This window comes from Carettochelys insculpta, chromosome 20 (assembly GCF_033958435.1).
Source record: "Carettochelys insculpta isolate YL-2023 chromosome 20, ASM3395843v1, whole genome shotgun sequence".
In the NCBI taxonomy this organism is placed as follows: domain Eukaryota; kingdom Metazoa; phylum Chordata; order Testudines; family Carettochelyidae; genus Carettochelys; species Carettochelys insculpta.
Window position 1 is genome coordinate 15,585,183 of NC_134156.1, and position 25,779 is coordinate 15,610,961.

A 25,779-nucleotide genomic window follows, 5' to 3' on the forward strand; every position below is an offset into this window, starting at 1 on the left:
TATCAATACTTTATTCCCTGAGGAGTTCCCTTTTAAGGAGTATTGTACTACACAGAATGAGTAAATGTCTAGCCCACCTTGGACATATAAGAAATGAACATTTTCTCTACATTCATGTTAGTCTGTAGCCTCACAAAAAACGAACAGTCCTGTAGCACATTAAAGACTAAAAAAAAATTATTAGATAAAGTTAATTACCTAATAAATAAAATTGTTTGTCTTTAAGGTGCTACAGGATTGCTTATTTTCTCTAGAGAAAATTAAATAGTGGTTAAATGTACAAAAACTAAGAACAGCCATACTGGATCAGATTCAAAGTACATCTAGATCAGTATTCTGTCTTCTGACAGTGGCAGTTCCAGGCGCCTCAAAGGCAATGAAGAGAACAGGTGATCATCAAATAGCTCATTCCTAGCTTCTGTCAAACAGAGACTAGGAACACGGTCCCTGCCCATCCTGATTCATAACCATTGAGAGACCTATCCTCCATGAGTTTATGTAGCTCTTTTTCTGAATCTTGTTGTAATCTTGGCCTTCACAACATTCTCTGGAAAGGAGTTCCACAAATTGACTGTGCATTGTGCGCAGAAATACTTCCTTTTTTGTTTGTTTGTTTTCTTTTCTTTTAAACTCGCTACCTATTAATTTCATTCTGTGACCCCCTCGTTCTTGTGCAATGAGATGGAGTAAATCACACTTCTTTATTTGCTTTCTCTGCACCAGTTATGATTTTGTAGAAGTCTACCGTATCCCTCTTAATTGTCTCTTTTCCAAGATGAAAAGTCCCAGTCATTAATCTCTCCTCGTGTAGCATCCATTCCAGACCACTAATCATTTTTGTTGACCTTTTCGAATGCTAAGATAGCTTTTCTGAGATGCGGTGATCAAATCTATGTGCAATACGCAAGATGTGGGCACGCCATGGATTTATGCAGAGGCAAGAAGATATTATCAGTCTTATTCTTGATCCCATTCTTAATGGTTCCCAACATTCTGTTTGCTTTTTTGACTGCCACTGCACATAAAGTAGATGTTTCCAGAGGACTGTCCACAATAACTCCCAGATCTCTCTCTTGAGTGGTAACAGCCAATTTAGTCCCCATCTTTTTGTATTTATAGTTGCAATTATGTTTTCCCCAATAGGCATGAATTGTATTTATCACCTTTCGCTTTCGTCTGCCATTTTCTTGCCCAGTTTTATGAGCTCCTTTTGAAATCTTCAGTCTTCTTTTGACTTAACTGTCTTGAGCTGTTTTGTGTCATCTGCAAATTTGGACCCCACTCTATTGATTCCTACCTTTTGCTTGCTATCTTTTAATGTGTGAACAGCTCTAAACAGCAGAGGAAGTAACGGTCAAATAAGTAAAAGTTAAGTGCAAGAATCCCAGACTAGTGTGGTGAGCATCAGATTAGAAACTACACAGAGAGCCAAGGAGCCACACAGATCAGAGCTTTTGGTACTCGCTTCTGGTTGCAGAGCCCATCTGTAGAGCTTGAATTTACAAGCTGCTGATCATAGTACATAGGCACTCACTAAACCAACCTCATGACTAGTCCCTTTGACTTCAGTGAAGCTACTGTGATACAGCCTCGTGTGGTGTTTTGGCAGGCTGGACCAAACAGTCAGAGACACCTCGACGTCCACCCTGGAATGACACAGACATGGGTTCCATAAGCAGCACAACGGCCTCTATTTATTATTGGAGGAGGGTTCTGAGACAGCTGCCCTCCTACTGCTGGTGTTGCTGAGAGGAAACAGGTTTCCTCACCTCATGAGGCAGGAAGGACACGCCCTTGGATTTTTATTCAGAATTGCTTCCTGAGGGAGGAGAGGAGGAGCAGCAGCAGCAGCAGCAGCATTGAGGGACTGCCTATGAATATGCCAAGAAACACCCACTCCCAGAGCCAGCACAGTAAGAATGCATGGGCTTAAAGTGAGGTGCTGTGCTGGATCAGGGCCAGAGTGCTCAGCACCTTGCAGGACAGCACTCCTTGTGGTCCATGCTGCTAATGGGAACCATATGACTGGCTAGAGAAAGATGCATGACTTAGATTTCCGTAACACATGCAAATCTGCCTGATAGGTAAGAAAAATTACATGCAGCAGTACAAGTGCTGAAGCCCTAAGAGAGTTAGTTCAGAACAGCCACATCCTGTGGGTCAAGCTAGGTGAACTTTCATGAAGTTACAGATCTAGACTCAGCCTGGCTGTCTTAGAGGGACCTGGCATTAGAGTGGGTATAAGCAGCCTTGTCTTCTCCTGCCAGGTCCACAGAAAAGCTAGGCAGAACTGCAGCCTCTGTGCACTGGAGGAGATAGGGTGGCTCTGTCTCTGTTCCTGTGGTGGGCACACGGCATTGTCTGTGTCCACAATCCGTCCAGTCTTCCATGCAGTGACCAGGGGAACTGCCTGCCTGTGGGTGAGAGAAGCAGCCATGACTAGTGCATAAGCTTGGTAATGGCATCACAGCCTGTCAATGTCAACATCAACATCAATATCGACAGCCATGGGCTCAGCGCCCGCTGGTGTCTGACACCTCACTCACTATTTCCTTCCATCTTTCTCTCTCCAGTGCAGAGTGGCTTAGTTTCTGTAACTAGCTCTGCACCAGTCTACTACATCATCCTCTGTGGGGTCTGCCTCTCCTGTTAGAACCACCCATTATGCCGGATACCAGGGTCTTGATTTTTCGTTCATCGTTCATTCTGCAAATATGTCCAAATAGTTGTAGCTTCCGTTCTATAACCTTCTGCAGCAGGTTCTCTTTCGGCTGTATCTTCCTATATAATTCCTCATTGGTGACCGTCTGCATCCATCCTATTCTCAGAATCTTTCCATAACAACTCCTTTCGAATGCCAATGTGCTTCTTTTTGAATCTTTTGTTATCACCCATGTCTCACATCCGTAGAACACACTGCTGAATACACACGTTTTCAAGACGCTCAGCTTCATTCTTAAGCTAATCACTTTGCTCTTCCAGATCTTATCCATCGTCTTCAAACTCACTCTTGCTTTCACTATTCCAGTCGCTATTTCCTTCTTACAGTGTAGATCATACGTTATGTTGCTCCCCAGATATGTGAACTTCTCTACATTTTCTAGTTCAATGCCATCCACACTGACCTTCCTTCCTATTTCCTTACCTCCAAATACCATTGGCTTTGTTTTATTGATGTTCATAATCAGTCCATACCACTTCCCTTCTTCATTTAACACCGGCACCATTTTTGCTAGCTTCTCCTCACCTTCCTCAATGATAACTATATCATCCGCAAACCTCACGTTTTTAATTCTTTTCCTGTGCACAGATATCCCTTCTACCTCTTCCTTGATCTTGTCCATCGCTCTCTCCAGATGTGCGATGAAGATACTTGGAGATATTCGATCTCCTTGTCTCGTACCTCTGCTTATTTTAAACCAATTTCACAACTCCCTGCATGTTCTCACCGCTGCCTCCGCATTATCGTTGATATCTTTCAACAACCGTATCAGTCTGCTTTCCACTCAGTATGGCTCCAACACCATCCAAGTCACTTTCTGATCTATACTGTCAAATACCTTTTGAAAATCGACGAAGCAAGTGTATATGTTTTTGTTCTTTCGTCGAGCTTGCTCTGCTATCAGTCTTAGTGCCAATATCTGCTGTATGGTACTCCTATCTTTTCTGAATCCTGCTTGCTCATCTGCTATATGTTCTTCTATCTGTGATCTTAATCTCTCAGTCAGTTTCATCATCAGCACCTTACCTAGATGACTCGTTAGGGCAATCATTCTGTAGTTCTTGCACTCCGATGTACTTCCTTTCTTGGGTATTGTCTCTAGCACAGATCTTGTCCGTTCCTTAGTTGCCTTCCCTTCTTTCCATGCTATATTACATTGTCGGTGTATTTCCTGAGTCATGCTTCTCTGCCATATTTGATCATCTCTCCCATGATCTTATCATTTCTTGTTCTTTAGTTGTTTCACTGTCACAGCCTGTGTGCCCCAGTAATTTCTTCCTTGAAGCACAGCATCTCCTGGTGTTTCCACTGGGTCATTACAGATATACCTCTCCCCTTAATAGGAGCTGCATGGAAATGGCACTCTCTCGCCCCTGAGGAGGAGTTTGTAAAGTAACGTGGGGTTGGGGATCATTTGGAATTTGGGGATCTGGAAAAGCTGGATTGGGTCACGATTTCCACTCCACCCCTGCCTTTTTTTTCTTATTAGGTGTTTTTTTTGAAATCATATCATATCTTTTGTGTGATTATCATACTGTCAACAGGGACAGAGACACTGCCATACCAGAGCGATGCTTGGGATGGATGGAACAAGTTCTGAGCCCAGTTCCTGTTCCAAGATTCTATTTATTTTGCAGCCCCAGACAGGGGAAGCATCAGCTCTTATAGTGCTAAGATCACATCAGGCTGCTCTGAGCCCAAAGGCCGAGGAGCAAACAACAGCGGTTGAGAGTGAAGTCCTCTTTCATCCAGAATGCTGCTGACTTGAACTATTGCTCCCCACTATCCTTATCAGCTCCGATATGTCAGAGCCCCCTTTGGACGTGGGAGTGTTTGCAATGTATTCAATCCATTGGTCTTACTGGCCAGGCCCACTGACAGAGGGGTGCAAGAGGGGAAACACACAAGGCCCCACTGAAATACAAAGAGAGTGTCACTCCACTGCTCTGCACGGCTTCTGAGGGATGGGGACCCAGTGCTCTGGGTGGCTGTAAAGGCTGACAGCCCTTGGCCCTGCCCCTTCTGGGCCATGGAGCCAGCCCCTACCACCAACTTGCCCCTGGGCCCTGGTCACTGTCAGCCCTGATGTTACTGACAAAACTCTATTGCCAGGTATGATGCAGACAGTTGTATAATGGGAAATAGAGTCTCACTACTTTTATACTGTCCAACCGATTACACAGCCATGAACATATAATGGCTTTTTGTCACCAGTGGCTTGCTGTAGGCTGAACACTAGAGGTGAAAGTTTCTACATCCCATCAGTAACCCATAGAAGTGCCCATAGAAGTCAATGGACCAGGTCTGCACTGAACAAGCCTGTCAGCTATCTATTATTTTCAGTGTTTGCTGTTGAAAAGAATTAGGAAACTAGCACATCAAGGGGATAGCTGATAGGTTTTTTAACCCTAAACCTCAATGTAAGGACATCTGTGAGACAGGGTCCACACACTGATTAAAATCAAATTACTAGATAAGAGAACAGGATTTTAGACCCTTCACTCACTCTCTGCTTGTGAACAGTTTTCTCTTCATTCTTTCTGTACAACACTTTCCATTCAAAAAACTCTGCTGTCCTGCCACAGGCATAGCTCCCTCCCAAAACAGCTTTATTCTGGCACTCCTGTTTGTCAAAGCAATTCTTTGCTGAAACTGATTCACCTTTTTGTTTCCAGCTTCTGGACCATACCTGGATTTTTCTAGGTAACCCAGAGCAAATAGCTTTGAAAAGTGAGCCGCAGAAGATTGCATTTTAAATACTCTCACTGAATCACTTTATTGGAACATCCTATTGCTGAGAGCAAAGCAGTGCAATGGTCTTTTTCAGTGTGTGCATCTTTGCATCTGTGCAGCACCTAAATAAATCAATCACGTAGTGCAACTGTTAAGGGAGGAGAAACTTGGGAAATACTCCTAAACTGATCACTTGTCATGGTGCCTTCTGATACTGTTCACTCCCAGTTGTGTTTTCACAATGCAGAATTATACCGTACTTTCAGGGGTGCAAATGAAGTCAAATGGCACTTCTGAATCGTTTTGATGATACCAGCTGGTCTGAAGTTGAATGTGCTGGTCTCAGATCACAATCCTCCTTTACTCACATGAGATTTGCATCCCCAGGCGCATGACTGAATAATGTAACAAATACTATGGAATGTTTTCAATAAGTATTTGGTGAAGTATTTACATAAACTGATGCAACAGGTGAAGATATTTCTTGTTTGCAAGCTGTATGCTAACAGGAAAGGAATCATCTAGTGCAGGGGTAAGCAACCCGTCACGCGTGCCAAGAGTAGCACATGAACTGATTTTCATTGGCATGCAAGGTGGGAGCTTAGCCCTGCCCCTCCTCCCCAGGAGCTTGCTCCAAGCCAGGCTGCCTGTGGTTTAACAAAAGACCAGCTAATGCTACCAACCTCCACCTGAACGGTAAAGTTCTGCATCTTCATTTATTAATGAAGCTGTTGTAAGTAGGATGATTAGTGACTTTAAAACGTATCACCAGCACTTGGACTGTACGTAGAGGTCAAAAGGTCAAATTGCATCGCTCCACCTCAGAAAGGTTGCTGATCCCTGGCCTAGTGGCTAGAAGACTTCTTTGGGGTTTGGGCTGAATTACTAGTACAGCTTCAGGCATTAAGTACGTCCTGGGGTAAGCTACTTTATCTACCCTTTCCATTCACTCACAAGGGTATAATGAAGATTAAACCCCTTCAGTATTCCAACATGTTCAGATACTATGAAAGTGATGGACACATAAGTGCCCAGGTAGACAGAATAGATCACAATTTCCATTTTTTTTCCTCCATGTTCTGAACTATTAAGACAATTATTTCATGTAAATACTTTTAGGTGCTTCCCAATTGTGCATCAAAATATTTGCAATTTGGCCTCTGCTGTTTTGATTGGATGCAGATGGTAGGCAACCTTGCATGCTCTTCTCCCTGTCTAGCTAACGTTTCCTCTGCAATTTTGAACTTTCACATTTTGCATTTTGGGTTGAATTACTTTAGGCCCCAATTCAGCAAAGCAAGTAAACCCAGCAAAACTTACGGAGCGTGCACACACAAAATGGTATTTGTCAACAGAATCTCAACAAAACACAGCACTTTTTCTGGCAGCATTCTGCCTCCAAGCTTTGAGGCATAATGCTGATGTCAATAGAGTCTGTTGATCAAAAAGCAGTGTGGACACTCTCGGGGGGGGCCTTGTCTCAAGGGACAAGGCATCCACAACAATGGGCAGCCCTGTCTGCTATGCTTCCAGGTGCCTGTTTTGTCGAGAGAGCAACCAGGGGCCACGTCTACACTTACAGAAAACTTGAAAATGGCCGTGTTAACCGCCAAATCGAAGAATACTAATGAAGTGCCGAAATGAATATTCAGTGCCTCTTTAGCATGCCACTGGCTGCTGCACTTTGAAAGTGGCTCGTCTACACGCAAAGTGCTTTTCAAAAGGACCCTGCCAACATCCAAATCTCCTTTTTCCTATCAGCTGATAGGAATGGTGTCGCAGCCAGAGGCATGCTAATGAGGCACTGAATATTCATTTCAGCAGCTCATTAGTATTCTTTGATTTAGCCATTAGCATGGCCATTTTGAAGTTTTCTGTAAGTGTAAACATAATCCAGAAGTCTGGTTGTTCTGTCGACAGAGTGGAACGCTCTTCCAACTGGCTTTTGTGTGTGGCTGCGCTCTGTCTACAGAAGTTTTGTTGGGAACGCTCTTCTGACAGGGACTTCTGTCAACAGAGCACTGTAGTGTAACTGTAGCCTCAGAGTTCTCCAAATCGAGCTTTAGAGAAGCAGGGGAGCAGATGTGTGGAGCTACTGTGTACTGCAAGGTAACTGCTGCATTGCAGTAAAATTTTCTCTGGTTTGCCTTACGACTGAGAAATACGGAACAGGATCTTTGTTTGCATTTTAGATGTGCCCTCAGCAGGGACAGTTTGCCTTTAAAACTGTTACAGTTCTGATTTATATAACAAGAGGATAATCTCTCTCCAATTGTCTAACTAGCTACCATTCATTCATCTGTCATTTTAAGACTTTTCTCTTGGACCCATCCCACCAGCATCAGACAACTGGATGGGTACATGAAATCTGGTTAGTTGAATTCCTGATATTAACTAGAAAGAGAATTAATTAGCTCTCTTGAGTGTCTGTCCTGAGTAGTATTTAGGAAATGGAGTTGCTTGGAAATTGTAAGAGAAAAAAATTTCCCTCCTCCCTTACTCCTATATGCAGAGCAGCACCTCATTGCTATTCACTGATATGGCTCATTTACATGCCCTCTTCGGAGAGGGGGGCTAGTGTAGATAAGCCCAGGGAATAGAGCCTATTTTGAAATAAGCCATAGTACATCCAGGCTATGTCTACACTAGCCCCCCCCTTTCGAAAGGGGGATGCTAATGAGACACTTTGGAATATGCCAATGAGGCACTGCAATGAATATGCAGCACTTCATTAGCATAAAGGTGGCCATGGCACTTCGAAAGTCTGCTTTCGACTGGGCGTGACTTGTCTACACAGGGTCCTTTCCAAAGGACCTTGCACACTTCAAAATCCCCTTATTCCTGTAATTAAGTAGGAATAAGGGGATTTCAAAATGCACAAGGTCCTTTTGAAAAGGACCCCATGTGGACAAGCAGCGCTCAATCGAAAGCTGCACTTTCAAAGTGCTGTGGATGCCATTATACTAATGAGGCGCTGTGTATTCATTGCAGTGCCTCATTAGCATATGCAGACGTGTCTCATTAGCATCCCCCTTTCGAAAGGGAGAGCTAGTCTAGACATAGCCCCAATGGCTCCATTTTGAAATATTCTCTGTTGTGTTCAGGCACTAAGCTAAGTGCTATTTCAAAATGCATTTTATGTATAGCAGTGTTATTTCAAAATAAACTGAATAACTCTTTGGCTGTGTCTACACTTGCACTCCTCTTTTGAAAGAGGCATGCAAATGAGGGAAATTGAAAATGCATGTGAGGTGCAGATTTACATATCTGGTACCTCATTTGCATATACTTTCAAAGGAGCGTCTTTCGAAAGAAAAAAGCCATGTAGCCAGGGCTCTTTCAAAAGTGATCCCCATCTTCGAAGAAAGGTTCTTTTGAAAATGGAGTTTACTTTCAAAAGAGCCCCATTGACACTATTTTTCTTTTTTTGAAAAAAGAATATGCAAAGAAAGCACCAGATATGTAAATCTTCACCTCATTTGCATTTTCAATTTCCCTCATTTGTCTGCCTCTTTCGGTAGAGGAATGCAAGTGTAAACACAGCCTTCCAGAACAGCTTATTTCGGAATAATGCTGCTGTGTAGACTTACCCTAAGTGAGGCTGCTTTCAGGTCAAACTGTAGATGCACTAAACTCCAGAGGTTCCAAGTTCTAATGCACCTGTGGGCAGCTACAATAGCACACGTCACAGAATCTACCATGCCTAGTGGAACAACTAGTAAAGTATTAATACAATAATACCTTTGACAGGTGTTAAAGATATTCTAGCAGAACTACTTTGCAAAGCTAGTATAGGCCTATATCCACCACAGCATCCATTCATTTTGGGTGCCTAAATCGAGATATCTCAGGCTGATTTTAAGGTGTGCAGTTCACTCACAGCTGCAGCTGAATTCAATGCTATCAACGCTTCCTTTTCACAAGCAAGAATTATTTCCTTCCAGAGGTCCACAGACAGCTCCTTGAAGTCTCCATAATCCCTTTGTTTATCCTCTTTTCACCTACTCCCACACTCCTTCCTGTAGTAGTGAGAGCCTGAATGCAGAGTTCAGAGATGTTCCTCCTTCAGTAGGCCAAATGGGATTGCCAGGGAAGCATAGAACAGATGGCCTCTGTAGCATTCCTGCTTCTGACAGCGAGGGAGAGCCAGGCTGCAGTCCGGAATATAGAGCACACTCTTTGTTCTCTTTCTTGCTCTTTCTCTGTCATTCAAGCATTTCTGTAACGCTCCCATCAGCACAGTAAGTGCCCCTGAACCGGAGCTCCCTTCCATGGCAACATGCTGAGCTCTCTTTGCACAGCTGGCCAGTCGCATCTAAGAATTCACTTTTAAAAGAAGAAAACTGTTAGGTAATTATCACAAAGGGACATGGAAAGGGAATTTAAGGTAACTTGGCAAATAACATGTCACCACTGCTGAGCACTAGAAGGATGTTTTCATAAACAAAAACCCTGCAGGCCGTGCTAGCTTCCTGCACCTGCTTCTCCCCAGCTCAGTTAAGGAGTGATAGGTTTCTTGCCTACCACTCTTTCTGTATCTCTTCTCTTAGGCTATGGCTACATTGTAGCCATAACTTGAAGTAACTTGTGAAATTTGTGCAATGCAAATTATGTAAGGTATTTCGAGTTATCTTATTTCGAAGTTGGCGCCTTCCAAACAGCACCAAAGTTCGAAATATGCGGCTATTTTGAGGTTTCTGCTACCCCTCTCATGACGAGGGATAGTGGAAAAAGAATCCGGCACTCTAAATAGCGCTGCTATTTCTAGCAGGGGATTTAGCTCCAAAGGTGCTATTTTGGGATACATTTGTATCCCGAAATAGCAATAATGGTCTAGCCATAGCTTTGGGTTTTTGTATGTATTGTTGACAGAAAAGACAGTCAAGTTTTTTTTTTCTAGACTTGAATAGCAGAGTAGATGCTAATACATTGTACGTTCTGGGGTCTTATTTTTAGGTGCTTGCCCACTCAGGCTGCATTTTTCTGGGTACTGCACAGATACACATACATACTTGCCAATATTTTGGAGGTATCCAGACAGTTAATCTACTTCAATTCCAACCTTTTTTCTGACCGAATGATTACAAGCTGTACTGAGTTTCAAGCCCCAGTCTCAGATTTCTCTGGAAGCTGAATAGGAAATTATTAGGGTATTTAAATATGGCCCTAGGGGCTTGTCTTCAGTGAAGGAGTTATCTCAAATTGGAGCACTCACATTGCCGCACTTGAGCTAACGTACCCTGGCTTGAGTGAGACTGACTACACTACAAAGCAATAGACGAGTTGCACAGAGTGACTGCATTAACAGATAGTGGTGAGTATGTTTATACTGCAAATTTATTCATGGCCTCTGAGAGCATTTACAGAGCAAAGCCTTTTGTGCGTTACTGTATCCTTGCTGTTTCTAGTATCCTCTTTATCCTCTTCTCTGGTGGAATACCCATGGGTCTTTGTGCTGAGTGAGACTAGGGTGCTTTCCCAGTCAGTGCTGTCAAATGTGGGACGACTTGTCTGTTCCTCAGGGGAACTGTGGGAAGGGCATTGGAGGACCATCAGGACTTGAGAGTTTGTGCTCGCAAAGTGTGTGGACTGCAACCTGAACTAAAGCACAGCTCAGGTTTTAATTCAACCCCCCCCGCCAGCTGTTGAAAGCAAAAATAAGCCAGTGCATGGAGGATTTGTTTGTGGATGGTAAAGGGATGTAGGCAACAGTACATACATGGGCTAATATTCGTGTAGAAGTACCATTTAACTTGAGCCAGACAATTTTTGTGTGGATGGGAGTCAGGTTTTGAGTTAAACTTGAGTTATCATTCTGAGCGCATTGAGCAGTGACGACAAACTGGATATGCTGCTAGCATAGAGAGACCACTGCCTATCATGCTGACAAATATTATCTCTTTTTGATTGGTATTCCTCTGTGGGTCTATATGCATCTGCTGTCTCTTCTCTTATAATTAGTTGGAAGCCCCTTGAAGAAGGAACCATCTTTTTGTTCTGTTTTTGAACAGCACCTGTCACAGAGGAGTCCTTTTCATGGCTGAGGCTTCTTGGAGCTATAGTATATGAAACAATAATAAAAGCACTGAAACACTGAGAATCTATAAGCAATTTCAGAAGATACAAGTACCTGGTACCATCTCATGATAAAACTGTGAAACCCTTTATGAGTTTTGCTTCATTTTATTTGGATTTCATTGACTTTGGGTTAAGCCCCCCTGATTTTTGCTTTGAGTTTGAGTTTTGAGTTGAGAGTTGAACAAATTCAGAATCAAGCCCTCTGCCAAAACCATGAACTTTCATTCAGTTTCACATCTAAACCACAAAAGATCACTTCTGTGGCTTGGTTTCAGGACAAACCTGTAAATCACCTGGGATTTGCTTTGGAAGGCTGGTGAACCTCATTGAATCTTCCAACAAATCTGAACTGAGTTCAAGGTATAATGAAACCAGAAGCAAGGGGAGATGTGTCTTGTTGAAAACAATTTAGCCTCAACCAGAGATGCGCAAATTACTAGTCAGGCCCTTTCCTGTAGTAAGCTTGGGCTGCAGGGTTGGGCCAGTGATCACAGAGTACAAAGTAAAACTTTTGTTGCCCTAGGAAGAATTGTAACTGATTTCTGCTGTTGCTGTTATGCAGAATTTCCAGTGCAACGAAGCTATATTTGAGGCGGTGGAACAGCAGGATTTGGATGCTGTTCAGATTCTTCTCTGTCAATGTACTCCAGAGGAACTGGATCTAAACACACCGAACAGTGAGGGATTGACTCCCTTGGACATTGCCATCCTGACAAACAATGTGCCCATTGCTAGGATCCTTCTGAGGACTGGTGCAAAGGAAAGCCCACACTGTAAGTATAGCAGAATGAAAATTGCATTGTTCTAAATAATCCCTACTAAGGGCTTCATCTTGCTCTGGGAGGTTTAATTAAATAACGTAATATAGAGGGGTCCACCTGCTTTTGTTTTTAAGGTGAAAACAAGTAGCAGTGGCACCATGACCACTGGAGACACTTGCAGTGGTATTTGCTTACTGAGTGCAAGCTCAGCCGGCCTAACCTGTCCCATCTGTCAGCAACGGGGCTACAATCTGTGTAGCTAATTCCAGCCTCTGGGGATCAAGTTAGCTGTTTGCTGTGTGCCGTAAAGAGGGAACACACCAAAGTCACGTGGGGAAGGCCTCCAGACGTAGTTGTTCGCTTGCACAGGTTCAGTGCATCATGCATGTAGGTAGCTCTGGATAAGCTCCTGAAGACATATGGATTCCATGTAGGCACAGGATACACATTTATCAGAGCTATGGTTATGGCAGTCGTTAGTGTGGGCTTTTGCAGTGCACACTAGCACTTACACCCTTCAAGCGCAGAGTGTGTAGACAGTGTTACAGGTTGAACCTCTCTAGTCTAGCACTCTCAGAAACTGACCGGTGCCAAACCAGAGAATTTGCTAAACCATCAGACGTCAGTATTGTCTAGCAGCATTACCAGCACTTCCACTGCTGACTGAACTTTTAGAAGACATATGGGGTAAATTACAGCTTAATAACAAGTACGAAACATGAGAGCCAGGACTGGTGGCTATAAGCAAATTTTATGGGACCACAGGAAACTTGGCCACATCCATGATAAGTGGACATCCCGCTAACTAAAGTCATGCTGGACTATGGACGTTGCTACCAGAGATTGACAGACTAGAGAGGTTCAACCTGTAGTTTCCATGAGGTTCTCGAGTTAGGTATATTTAAATACATGATAATTACCAATTATAACAACTGAAGTTACCATAGTTGTTGCAGTAATCTCCACTCTAAGCATTAGTGCTATATTTGGAGGCTTGTTTAACCCTTCATTTTAAAGTTTTTTGGCTGTCTACACTAGCCAAAAACTTCTAAATGGCCATGCAAATGGCCATTTCAAAGTTTACTAATGAAGCGTTGAAATACATATTCAGTACCTCATTAGCATGCGAGCAGCCACGGCACTTCAAAATTGACGCGGCTCGTTGCCACGCGGCTCGTCCAGACAGGGATCCTTTTCGAAAGGACCCCGCCTACTTCGAAGTTCCCTTATTCCTATGAGCAGATGGGAATAAGGGGACTTCGAAGTAGGCGGGGTCCTTTCGAAAAGGAGCCCCGTCTGGACGAGCTGCGCAGCGGCGAGCCCCATCAATTTCGAAGTGCTGCGGCCGCCCACATGCTAATGAGGCACTGAATATGTATTTCAGCGCTTCATTAGTAAACGTCGAAATGTCCATTTGCATGGCAATTTCGAAGTTTTTAGCTAATGTAGACATGGCCTTTGAGAGGAGAGATGCATATCAGAAAGCAATGTCTATTAATTGACTGCACCCTCTGCCTTGATGAATCACACTGCTCTATCGACCTGTCTGTCCTAAGTATGTTGTCTACAAATGTTCCATTGTTGCTAAAACTGGTTTAGATCCACTAATGGATTGCAAGCTCTAGCATAGACATGTCACACATTAATCATTTACTGTCTTTCAATAGACACAAGATGTCTTTCTAAAGTATATGCTATAGTGTAGCTATAGGTAGTGCCTCTAATTTTAGGTTTTAACCAATAAATTACTAGAAAATATCCCCGATACAAAAAAAAATAGTGTTTATCCAATAGACACCTGGAAAAATGCTGAAAATGGTTACTTAATTCAGGCTGACTTGTCTGTTTTCCCAAAGCAGTTTTTAATATAGTCAGTGTCCTTCCTCCCTGGTTTGTATCTGAGGCCAGGTCAACACTACAAGGAAAAATCAATGTAAGATACACAACTCCACCTACATGAATTGAGTCATCATCATCAACAACCATGGGGTCAGTGCCCGTTGGTGTCTGATGCCTCTCTTACCATTTCCATCTTTCCCTGTCCAGTGCAGAGTGGCTTAGTTGCTGTAGACTAGCTCTGCACCACTCTACTATAGCATCTACCCATTCTCTGCGGGGTCTGCCTCACCTATTCGAACCGTCCATTATGCCAAATAACAGGGTCTTGGCTTTTCATTCATCATTCAATCTGCAAATATGCCCAAATAACTGTAACTTCCATTGTACAACCTTCTGCAGCAGGTTCTTTTTCAGCTGTATCTTCCTATATAATTCCTCATTGGTGACCTTCTACATCCATCCTATTCTCAGGATCTTTCTATAACAGCTCCTCTCAAATGCCACTATTCTTCTCTTTGAATATATTGGTAGCACCCATGTCTCACATTCATACCACATACTGCTGAATACACACACTTTCAAGACGCTCAGCTTTGTTCCTAAGCTAATCGCTTTGCTTTTCCAGATTTTATCCATTGCCTTCAAACTTGCTCTTGTTTTCACTATTCTAGTAGCTATTTCCTTCTTACAGTCTAATCATACATGTTGCTCCCCAGATATGTGAACTTCTCTGCATTTTCGAGTTCAATATCATCTACACTGATCTTCCTTCCTATTTCCTTGTGTCCAAATACCATTGTTTTTGTTTTATTGATGTTCATAATGAGTCTGCACCACTGCTCTTCCTCATTTAACACCTGCACCACTTTCGCTAGCTTCTCCTCATCGTCCTCAATGATAACTGTATCATCTGCAAAACTCAAGTTGTTAATTCTTTTCCTATACACAGATATCCCTTCTACCTCCTCCATGGTCTTGTCCATCGCTCTGTCTAGATGCGTGATGAAGATACTTGGCGATATCAGATCTCCTTGTCTTGTACCTCTACTCTTACAAAACCAGCTTCCCAACTCCCCTTATATTCTCACCCCTGCTTCTGCATTGTCACTGTTATCCTTCAACAACCATATCAATCTACTATCCACACTGCCCAAGCCACTTTCTGATCTACACTGTCAAATGCCTTCTGAAAGTGTATACGTTCTCGTTCTTTCATCGAGCTTTTTCCGCTATCAATCTTACTGTCAATATCTACTGTGTGGTACTTCTGTCTTTCCTGAACCCTTCTTGCTGGTTTGCTAGATGTTCTATCTCTGATCTTAGTCTCTCCATCAGTATCATCATCAGCACCTTGCCTAAACGACTTGTTAGGACAATTGTTCTGTATTTCTTGTACGCCGATGTACTCCCTTTCTTGTGCATTGTCACTGGCACGGATCTTGTCCATTCCTTAGCTGCCTTCCCTTCTTTCCATGTTATATTACATAGTTGGTGTAGTTCCTGAATCATACTTTCTGCGCAGTATGATCTTATCATTTCCAGGGCTCTTGTGAATTGAGTAGCTGGAGTTAACATATCCTAAATCAGTTTTCCCTGCCATCCCCAGAGCAGGATATGGACAGGAGAAACTCTTGTGTTGACTGTCCTTACCAGGGTCAATGGGGAGCTCTAATGGCTTGCTTTAGCATGGCCCCACTAGGCCCACTAAATCAAACCCTGGAAGACCAACTGCCACTGCGTTGATCTTCTGGTAATTGTAGATGTACCCTGACATTAATTCATGCAGGGTTCCTAAGAATATAAGAATGGCCATACTGGATCAGATGATAGGTCAATCTAGCCTAGTATTCTGTCATCTTATGCTGACCAAGTACTGAGTGAAATAAGGATGCTCCATAGATTGGGAGGACTGTATATACATACAGGATTTACAACACTTTTATATCACAAATTGTGGACAATTAAAATTACTAAAATCTTTGAAGAATCCATTTTGCTTGAAGATACAAGCTGCTATTCTTGATGTCATAAACATTGCACGTTTTGACTACATTGAGATTATTAAGTTGATGAGAAAGGCACAATCTCGCGAAATGATGGTAAGTGCATTTGTATTATTTTACTTTTTATTAAATAGCAGCTTCTATTTAGAATAAATATGCATTATAAAAAATGTCGACCTATTGCTAGGGGAAGTATAGGAAATACACTGTATGCTAAACAAAGGATCCACAATAAAGATCTGAAGCTTAAATTAATACATGAGTCATTTTTAGAAAGAGGATAAAAATTATAGTAGATCTATTGGAATAAGAATTTTGGGATATGCCCCCCCAAAAAAAACCTTCTTATTACAGCATATAAGAGTGAAAACCTATGATTTTTGTATAGCAACATAGACTGCAAATTGCTAAAAATAAACTGCAAAAAATGAAATTATTGCACCCTGAAAAATAGAATCTATAACTATATATTACTGGACTAAATCTTGTTCAGGTACGTGGCCTGGGGTATGCAGGAGGCTAGTTGATAATAGCCTTAAAATCTATTGAGCTAAGGCCAGATTTTTATACCTGTTCAAGAACCTGTTGATGTGGATAGATGCCCATGCACTTTTCAGCAGTGCTTAGTGCTTCCACTTGGAGCATACCTGCATTTCAGGCAGCAAAAGGCTTTAAAAATCTGACTAATTCCTATTTACTGTGTGGCCTATTCATGTCATTCAGCTAGTATAAAAGGGCCTCCATGGACACTCAGACTTATGAATGTATAAGACATGGCTATCAGCTGTTGGCAGGGTTATCAGCACTAGATAACAATGTTTAAACTGATTACAACAGCCATCATTCCATCCAAGCTACAGCTATTTAACATTATTAACACCAATGGAACCGAACTGATGTTAGCAATAGCGGGAAGTTTTTAGAAAATAGTCAGACAGGGACTGAGTCAGTAATACAGAGATCACAGGTCTCTACTGGCACTGAGTGTATGAAAAAAGATAATAGATTCTTATGTCAGGACAATGATTGGAAGATTATTCTGATCAATGCCACCATGTCCCAATGAGGTAGCAAAGAGTGTGGTGCTCTGTCACTGAATGTATTGCCATGCCACTTCCACTACCTCAGACGTTAATCCACTCTTCTGAGGAGTTCTCCATCCCATTAAAATCAGAGTACCACAATTTTAGGGCCTGATCCAAAAGACAGTGGAATCAATGGGAGTCTTTCCATTCACTGTGGGCTTTAGATTGGACATGTTAGAGCAATTAGATGGCAGCAGTGAACTGGCGGGCTGGCATCTGTAAATACAGGGTCACTGCACCAGTGAAAATTCTGCTCAGACTACACCTCCCCACTGCATGGGAACACTAATAGCACTTATTGTGGTTATAAAACTATCCTTTGTCTTCCTCCATGGACCTTTTTCTGCATAATTTGAGGTGTGGGGGGAAAACTTACCAAGTCAATTAATCAACCTTAAAACATGACATACACTCTGACGCCTAACTTTTGGCTGAAAATACACAAATATATATGGATTTGTTTTAAGCTGTCAATGCCTATATTTAGGACATTCCCAGCAAGCTATAATGAGACTGTGTTTGAAGGGTTCAGCCACTGCAGATGGTGTCATTAATTTGAAGTTAGTTAAATTAACAACATTTAGCACTGGCATGTCAATCTCAGTGCTCCAGGAAATTGCACCTTGAGGCTACTAACATTGCCAATTTTTTTTTCCCCACTGGAGAGAGAGAGAGAGAGAGAGAGAGAGTTTGTGTGTGTATATGTGTGTGTGTGTGTGTGTGTGTGTGCATGTGTATGGGTGTGTGTTGGGATTTTTTGCCAGACCCTCCGAGTTGGTACACCTTTATTGCTTTTCTGTGTCCACAGCACTTACATTATCATTTATTCTGGCCTCCTTTAAGCTTCCCAGGAGATTTTTGCATAGTGTAACTGCTCAGTGAAAAGAGTTTTTTTTTTCTTTATATTTATTTGTTTATTTTTCTGTCATGGTTCATGACTGAGGCTTTAAAAAAAGTGTGACAGCATTTAAAGTGCATGATTGACTGCTGAAGCAACATTCATTAACCATGACAAATCTAGAGGAAAACACAGTCTTGAGTGTTCTAAACAGCAGTTAAAAAAATAAAAAAAAACTAAACTAATTTTTCATTGACCTCATCTCTAAATAAATGCAGTCTGATGGCAAGCAGGGGCAATCATAAATTAGTATTCATTTCCTGTAATTAATGCAAACATGCCTATGAACACAGAGAATATGAATATATAACCACCTCATTTCCATTTCAAAACATACTCACCAAATTTCCACTTCACTTATCTTGATACTCAAGTCTTTTTTCTGATTGGAATAAGGGTTAAGGCTTTCTCAATAAAACCTAAATCACTGAGGTTTTGTCCTCAAGGATCTAAAGTCGCTGCTTGAAAGTGCACAGCAGAGTGTCGCATTCAGTGCCCTACGAAAAGGCAGGCAGCATGTCTGTATTGGGCTCTGTTATTCAAAATTGTCAGTAATTGTTGTTTTTCCCTAGTCTGCCCCCTTTCCACACTTCACACCCCTCCGCCATGCTTCTTGTATTCAGCCTCCTCTGTTAGGGTGAAATCCCCTCCACCTGCGTGGGACGTATGCTCTGTACCTAGAGAGGTGGTGGAACTTCCATTCCTGTAAGTTTTTAAGTCCCATCTTGACAAAGTCCTGGCTGGGATGATTTAATTGGAGTTGATCCTACTTTAGGCTGAGGGCTGGACTCAATGACCTCCTGAGGTCCCTTCCAGCCCTAGGATTCTATGATTTGATAGGCCTGATCTAACACTCAGTGGAAAGACTCCCATTGATTTCAATGGGCCCTGAACTGAGGTTAAATCAGATGTAGTACAGAGGGATTAGCAGGTAGAACTTCCACCTGCCCCTCCCCTGCAGTACCCAACCCAGTTGCAAAGGGTGTTGAGCAGCTAGACATGGCCTCTCACAGGCTCCTTGCTAGCCACTACGTCCACCCAGCATGTCATCCTCCCACCCACCGTCCTGTATGCCATCATCCTTCTCTGTCCTGTGAGTGTTGCAAGCGGAGGCTCAGAATTCTCTGTTTCCTTTCCAGGGTAACCTGCCCTTCCATTGGCCATGCCCTGAAACCATCCCCAGTTTCCTTAGTGGGAGCATTCTGTGAGCAAGGAACAATAAAAATCTTTCTCCTTCATCCACCCTAGCAAAACACACAGGAGAGCGCCACACTGAGGAAACCTCCCTGCGGTTCTTGCAGAGCTTTCCTTGCGCTGCCTCCTCTCGCAGAAGACGCTGTGGGTTTTGGAAGATATATCCCCTCCCTACCCTACCCTCTCAGAACCTTCTGCGAATCAGAGGGAAAGGGGACCTACCCCACAGTTCCAAGGGCAGATGGCTGCCCTCCTTTAAGGATAGTTCTTTCTCTTCCTCCACTCCCCGCATACACACCAGCAGCAGGGGTCCAGCAAAAAGCACACTACTAATTGCTGAGTGCCCTTGTAACACCAAGGTATGTGTGGATGTCCACCATCAATAGATCTACCTGCTACTGAATATGGGTGTCTGTGGCCAGTCTGCTGATCAGCTAGGTGGCACCTAAATCTCTCCTGGGTGGCCTCCAAGTGCTCAGCTTATGGGGAATATGGGACCTCATACACTTATTAGTAAGCAGTGTTATGCTTGGGCTCCTGGCTAAACTCCAGGCATGAGGATACTGAGGTTTGAAACAAAAATGTGTGCACAAATATGCAGACCCATTAGAGTATCACTCTTATTTCCTAACACAAAATTTCTGCTGTATCCTGAGGAGCTGGACTGGTTTTGGGTGTAGTGGAGTAGCTATGGAAGCCATCCCCACAGATCTGGTCACTCCTGATCTTGTGCAGGGAGCTTTTTATGTCACAATGGGTCAGAGTCCCGTTCCCATGTTGCATATAATTTGCATTCTCTGAGTTGTCTTGTTCCATCCTCGACTCCAGAAGTAAACAGTCATGGCAAGTCCCTCTTGGCAAGGTTGGTTCAGATCCACTAAAAGGCATAAAGGAGCCAGTAACCTGGCTGTGTCCCTAAGCATCATCTTCCCCAGCAGTGCTAAGAGCAGTGGCTTGTTGTAGTAAATTATTTCTGATGAATAGGGCCCTTTTTTTGGTTCAAGACAATTAAGGCTCTGATGTTAAAATCAGACAGCTCTTGTGGCAAGTTACTGCATACCACAGCAAGTTTATTTTTGGTGATTTTAGGAGACCTCCTGCTTTAGACTATGCCCTGAATTTTGATCACCACCTTGATTTGCCACTTTTCCTCCCCTGTTTAATTTAAACAACTTTGCAAATTCTATTTTCTAAATTGCAAATAATTGGATCAAATGCCTCCATATATTTCAGAACAAGAGCATGTCTACAAAAGTTTACTCCTCTGAATTCCCTAAGGAGAGAGGGTGGTCGTTTCATTTCAGTTCTGCTCAGAGGCCTCAACTGACATAGGGCCCCATTTTAGACTGAACCTCTTTAGCTGTCATTTTCCTTCATGTTTATACAGCACTTCATGCAACGGGGCCCAGACCTGATTGGGCTGTCAGCACTATTGCTATATAAATGGTAAATAATAAGGGTACTGGACACAGTACACACACACGTACACACACATTCAGGGCAAGATGGGCAAATGGATTATTATTACCCTTCTTTTTCAGAGGCAGAGTTTAGGCACAGGGAGACTATGGCTACATATACATGAAGCGTTGTTTTGAAAGACGATGTTCCAGAAGGTCGCCTTTCAAAAGAGTGCGTCTACGCACAAAAATCGGCAAGAGCTTTCGATCCTCTCTTTCAAAAGAGAGCATCTACACAGACCCAGCTGCTCTTTCGAAAGATCAGAGCAGGAAATGCCGCAGACTGGGTTGCCTGGCCAACAAGCCCTTCGGGAAGCCACAGCCAGACACCCCCTTAAAGGGCCCCTCCCTAACACTCTCGCCCTGCACACACTGAAAACTGCCAGGCTGGCCACAGCACAGCAGATCCTGTGCCTAGACCAGACCCATTGTGGAGACCCTCACGGATCCCCAGCAGCTCCCCAACAGGAAATTCTTTGAGGCCATGGTCCATCTGCTGACCACAGTGCTCCTCATTGCCCTCTGGTGCCTCCAGGGGGGGCCACCTGCCTCACCATGGTCCTGCGAGCCACCTCTGCAGGGCAATATCCATGCAACCCTCACCCGGGCCTGTGGAGCTATCCCATGAGCTCCGAGTGGTGGGATCGGCTCGTGATGGGGGAATGGGATGATAACTGCTAGCTCCAGAACATCCACATGACCAAAGGGATGTTTCTGGAGCTGTGCCACTGGCCCTCCAGCACCAGGACACCTGCAGGCAGCCTGCTCTCCCTCTGGAGAAATGGGTCACCATCATGATATGGTAGCTGGCCACCACGGACAGTCACCGGTCTGTGGTGCACCAGTTTGGGGTGGGCAAGGCAACTGTTGACGCTGTCCTCTCTGAGGTAAGGCATGCTTGGGTCATGTACTCACCACAGGGAGAGGGTTGGGGGCTTCCGAGCAAGAGAGACCCTTGGGGACGGGTGGGACTGAAGGGGACAATGGAAGAGGGCCTTGGAGGGGATAGAGGAGGAGAGCCCTGGTGCGGCATGGGAGGGGATCCCTGTAGGGGATCAGGGAAGGGAGAAGGGAGTATGGGGAAAGGGGGCATGGGAACAGGGATTGGAGGGCCTGGAGCACTCTGCCATGTGCTCACGAGCGCACACGCCCTCCATCCCATGCAGGTCATCTGGGCGATCCACACCATTCTCCTGCAGAGGGTCATCTGCATCAGGGACTTTAATGCCACTCTCTCAGGATTCACCACACTGGGGTTCCCCAACTGTTTTGGTGCACTGGACGGGACCCACATCACCAACCAGGCCCTGGACCCTAGGGTGGGCCACTTCATCAATAGGAAGGGGTACCACTCTGTGGTGCTCCAGGCCCTCATGGGTTCCCAAGGGTGCTTCATGGGTGTGTATGAGGGCTGCTGGGGCCGAGCCCTTGATGCCTGACTATCCTGGAACTTGTGGCTCGAGTGCAGGATGGAGGAAGGGACCTACATCCCCCCATGGGAGCTCCCAGTTGGGGACATGACCATGCCCCCCTGCATGGTGGCTGATGCTGCTTACCCCCTACACGCTTGGCTCATGCACCCCTATGTTGAATACATGGATCTGAGCCAGGGCCTTTTTAATGCCCTCCTCAACCACCCCACGGAGTGCACATTTGGGTGCCTGAAGGACTGGTTTTAGTGCCTCCTGACCCAGCTGAAGGTCAGCCTCCACAGTATGTCCACCATGGAGGGGGCATGCTGTGCTCTCCACAATATCGTGGAGATCAAGCACAAGCGCTTCATTCGGGGTGGGCATCAGGTGTACCAGGATGAAGTGCAGGTCAGGGAGGCCCTCCAGGAGGCCTTCGATAGGGGTCCCCAGTGACCCCCCCCATACTCCCTACCATGACACCCCCCACACACAATCACCCCTCACTGTTCCCCCACCATTCATAAGGGACATGGGGGTGGTGAAAAATAAACTCTTTAACTAAATACTAGAACTGTATAACAATGCAAAACTGTACATGTAACTATGTGCGGGGGTGGGGGAAAACTAGGTACATTGTGGGGCCCTGGGGCAGGGGTGGGGGGCAGCACAACTTGGAAGGGAGACTTGGGGGTGGGAGGCTGCAGGGGTAGGGGGCCATGAGCCATGTTGGCTACAAGAACCCCTGCCACGCAGGGTCCAGGGTTTTCCTCGGGGCTGGGATGGGGCCAGGACTATGGGGGTGTAGAGGCATGGGAGGGCTGCAGCAGCCTTGGCCTCAGTGAGGGTTATGGGGGGCAAAGCAGGCTGGCTCAGCATGGCCTGCACTGGCTCTGAGACATTGAGCGAGTACCAGCTGGATGCCTGTGGGGAGGTCAGTCAGGAGCAGGGCAGCAAAGGCAGAGGCTGCAGGTTGGGCTGTGGGAAGCTGGGGCAGGCAGTCGGTCACAGCCCGGGTGAGGGTCTGAAGGGCGACCACCACCTCACTCCAGGCCTCCCACTCTGTTGCCAGCCACTTCTGCAGGGTGGCAGTCTGCTCCCACCAGGTGGACGCGTGGGCAGCAGGCTCCTCACTGCAGCAGTGGTGTGGCCTCCTGCCATGGACCTGCATGGGCACTGCAGCTAGGGGTGACCCAGCACACTCAGCTGCTGATGCAGGGCTCTCCTGCCCCTCAGACAGCAGAACTGTGGAGATGGAAGGTGAAAGGGAGGATCCATCACTCCCATAGCCTGGCCCCGAGGGTCAGCGCCCCCCATGGGCAGTCACCCCCCCACCTCGCTATCTGCTGGCCCAGTGACCCTGGGGGTTCCTGGGTATTGATGGGTCTCCACTTGGGTGCGGCAGGTAGCAAGCATGATCTGGCCCTCACCTCCTCCTTTCCTGGGCATGTAGCTGGCAGTCCTGTCCACAGGAGCAGGTGCTGAGTGCCATGTGCAGCCCTGTCTGTGGCTCAGGGGACGTGGCCATCTGGGATACATCCAGACTCTGGCTATGGCAGAGCTGGGTGACCCCTACCCATCCCCCAGGGTCTCTGAAGCACCGGGTACCTAGCAGAGAGTCCTTCGTGGAGCTTGGGGAGGCCCAGGTGGAGCATGAGTAGCTCGAGGACCTGGATGGGAGGGCAATGATGAGCGTCTCATCACCAAACCCGTCATTCTTGGAAGAAGGTTCCGACTCCTGTTCTTGCGGGTGGTGGTCAGGCCTCAGGGTCTCAGCTGGTTCTCCAGCTCTGGTTTGGGCTCCAGCTCCATGCCCATGTGTCCAGCACCATTACTGGCGGGCAGGGGCTGTCTCCTTCATCCCAAGGAAGTAGTCCATTTCCTTGTAGTGGGGGCAGCTGGCAGGTGTTGCCTTCAAGCGGTTGGCAGCATCTCTGGCCCTGACATATGCCTGCCTCATTTCTTTGACTTTTGCCCTCACCTGGTCCAGGGTGCAGGGGTGGGTGCCCCTGGGTGGTGAAGCTGGCAGACAGGCAGCCAAATGCCGTGGCATTCTGGCCCCAGCTGGTTGTTTGCAGCAGGACCTCCTTGTCCCCCCACAGGCCAAGGAGGTCCTGCAGCTCTGGCTCCAACCAGAAGGGGGCCCTCTTTTTTTGCCCTGGCTGGGCTCATATGAGCCCTCATGTGGGGGGACGTGTGGGGGGCATGGGGCTCCTGGCTGCTGGCCCTGGGCTGTCCAGGTGCATTGGGTGGCTGCAGTACAGGCAAGAGGGCGTGCTGCTGTGGGCTCATGTCTGTGTTGCTGCTAGCACGCTCTCAGCTTCCTGCCACGGGGTTTCTGGGTTCCTGTGGCTTTAAATGTAGCCAGAAACAGGGAGCGTAGCGCTCCACTCATGCTGGCCAGGGCATCTCCATGCACCAGGTGGCCGGCGTGAGTGGCCTGAGGAGCATCTACACACATTTTCTTTCACAACCGTCTTTCGAAAGGAGGCGCTCTTCCTGACACAGGAGTGGAAGTGTGCTTTTGAAAGCAGCACTGCATTCTTTTGAATTACTTTTGAAAGAACACGTTTTGCGTGTAGAGGCTCCACGGGATGTTTCAGAAGAGCATCTTTTTTTTCAAAATATGTCGGAAGGATTTGCTAGCCCGAAGGGTATGTCTACACGAAAGCCTTATTCCAAAATAAGCTATTCCAGACTAAGGCTGTGTCTACACGTGCCCCAAACTTCGAAATGGCCATGCAAATGGCCATTTCGAAGTTTACTAATGAAGCGCTGAAATGCATATTCAGCGCTTCATCAGCATGCGGGCGGCAGCAGCGCTTCGAAATTGACGCGCCTTGCCACCGCGCGGTGCGTCCAGACGGGGCTCCTTTTCGAAAGCACGCCACCTACTTCGAAGTCCCCTTATTCCCGTGAGCTCATGAGAATAAGGGGACTTCGAAGAAGGTGGCGTCCTTTCGAAAAGGAGCCCCGTCTGGACGCACCGCGCGGTGGCAAGGCGCGTCAATTTCGAAGCGCTGCTGCCGCCCGCATGCTGATGAAGCACTGAATATGCATTTCAGCGCTTCATTAGTAAACTTCGAAATGGCCATTTGCATGGCCATTTCGAAGTTTGGGGCACGTGTAGACGTAGCCTAACTGTTTCAAAATAACACTGCTACACACAAAAATGCATTTCAATATAGCACTCAGCTGTTTCAAAATACGGCATCCACACACAACAGGGCCTATTCCAAAATAGAGCCATTGGATGCACTATGGCTTATTCAAAATAGGCTCTATTCCCTGTCTATGCAGCACCTATTTGGAAATAGCTATTTTGAAATACTCGCTGTTCTTTGTAGAATGCGATTTACCACTTTCAAAATCAGACAACCATTATTCAAAATTATTTTGAATTAGCAGTTATCTTCTGTAGATGATAGCAAAATAACAGCTGTTATTTCAAAATAACTTTGCTATATAGACCTACCCAAAGTGAATTGCCAAAGGTCATTCTGGAAGTCTGTAGCAGAGCACAGAACTAAATAGTGATTGGCTGAATTCAACTCCAGTACCTTAACTAGAAAACTGTCCTCCCTGCACTCCCAACAG

At 45.3% G+C, this 25,779-nt stretch overlaps 1 protein-coding gene across 1 annotated transcript in view; it reads left to right on the top strand.

Moving 5' to 3' along the window:
- ANKFN1 (ankyrin repeat and fibronectin type III domain containing 1) overlaps window positions 1-25,779 on the top strand; it is a 135,658-nt gene that overhangs the window by 405 nt on the left and 109,474 nt on the right. The window contains exon 2 of the mRNA XM_075014759.1: window positions 12,096-12,306. Within this exon, the coding sequence (XP_074870860.1) occupies window positions 12,096-12,306 (211 nt within the window). The remainder of the gene's footprint in view (window positions 1-12,095; window positions 12,307-25,779) is intronic.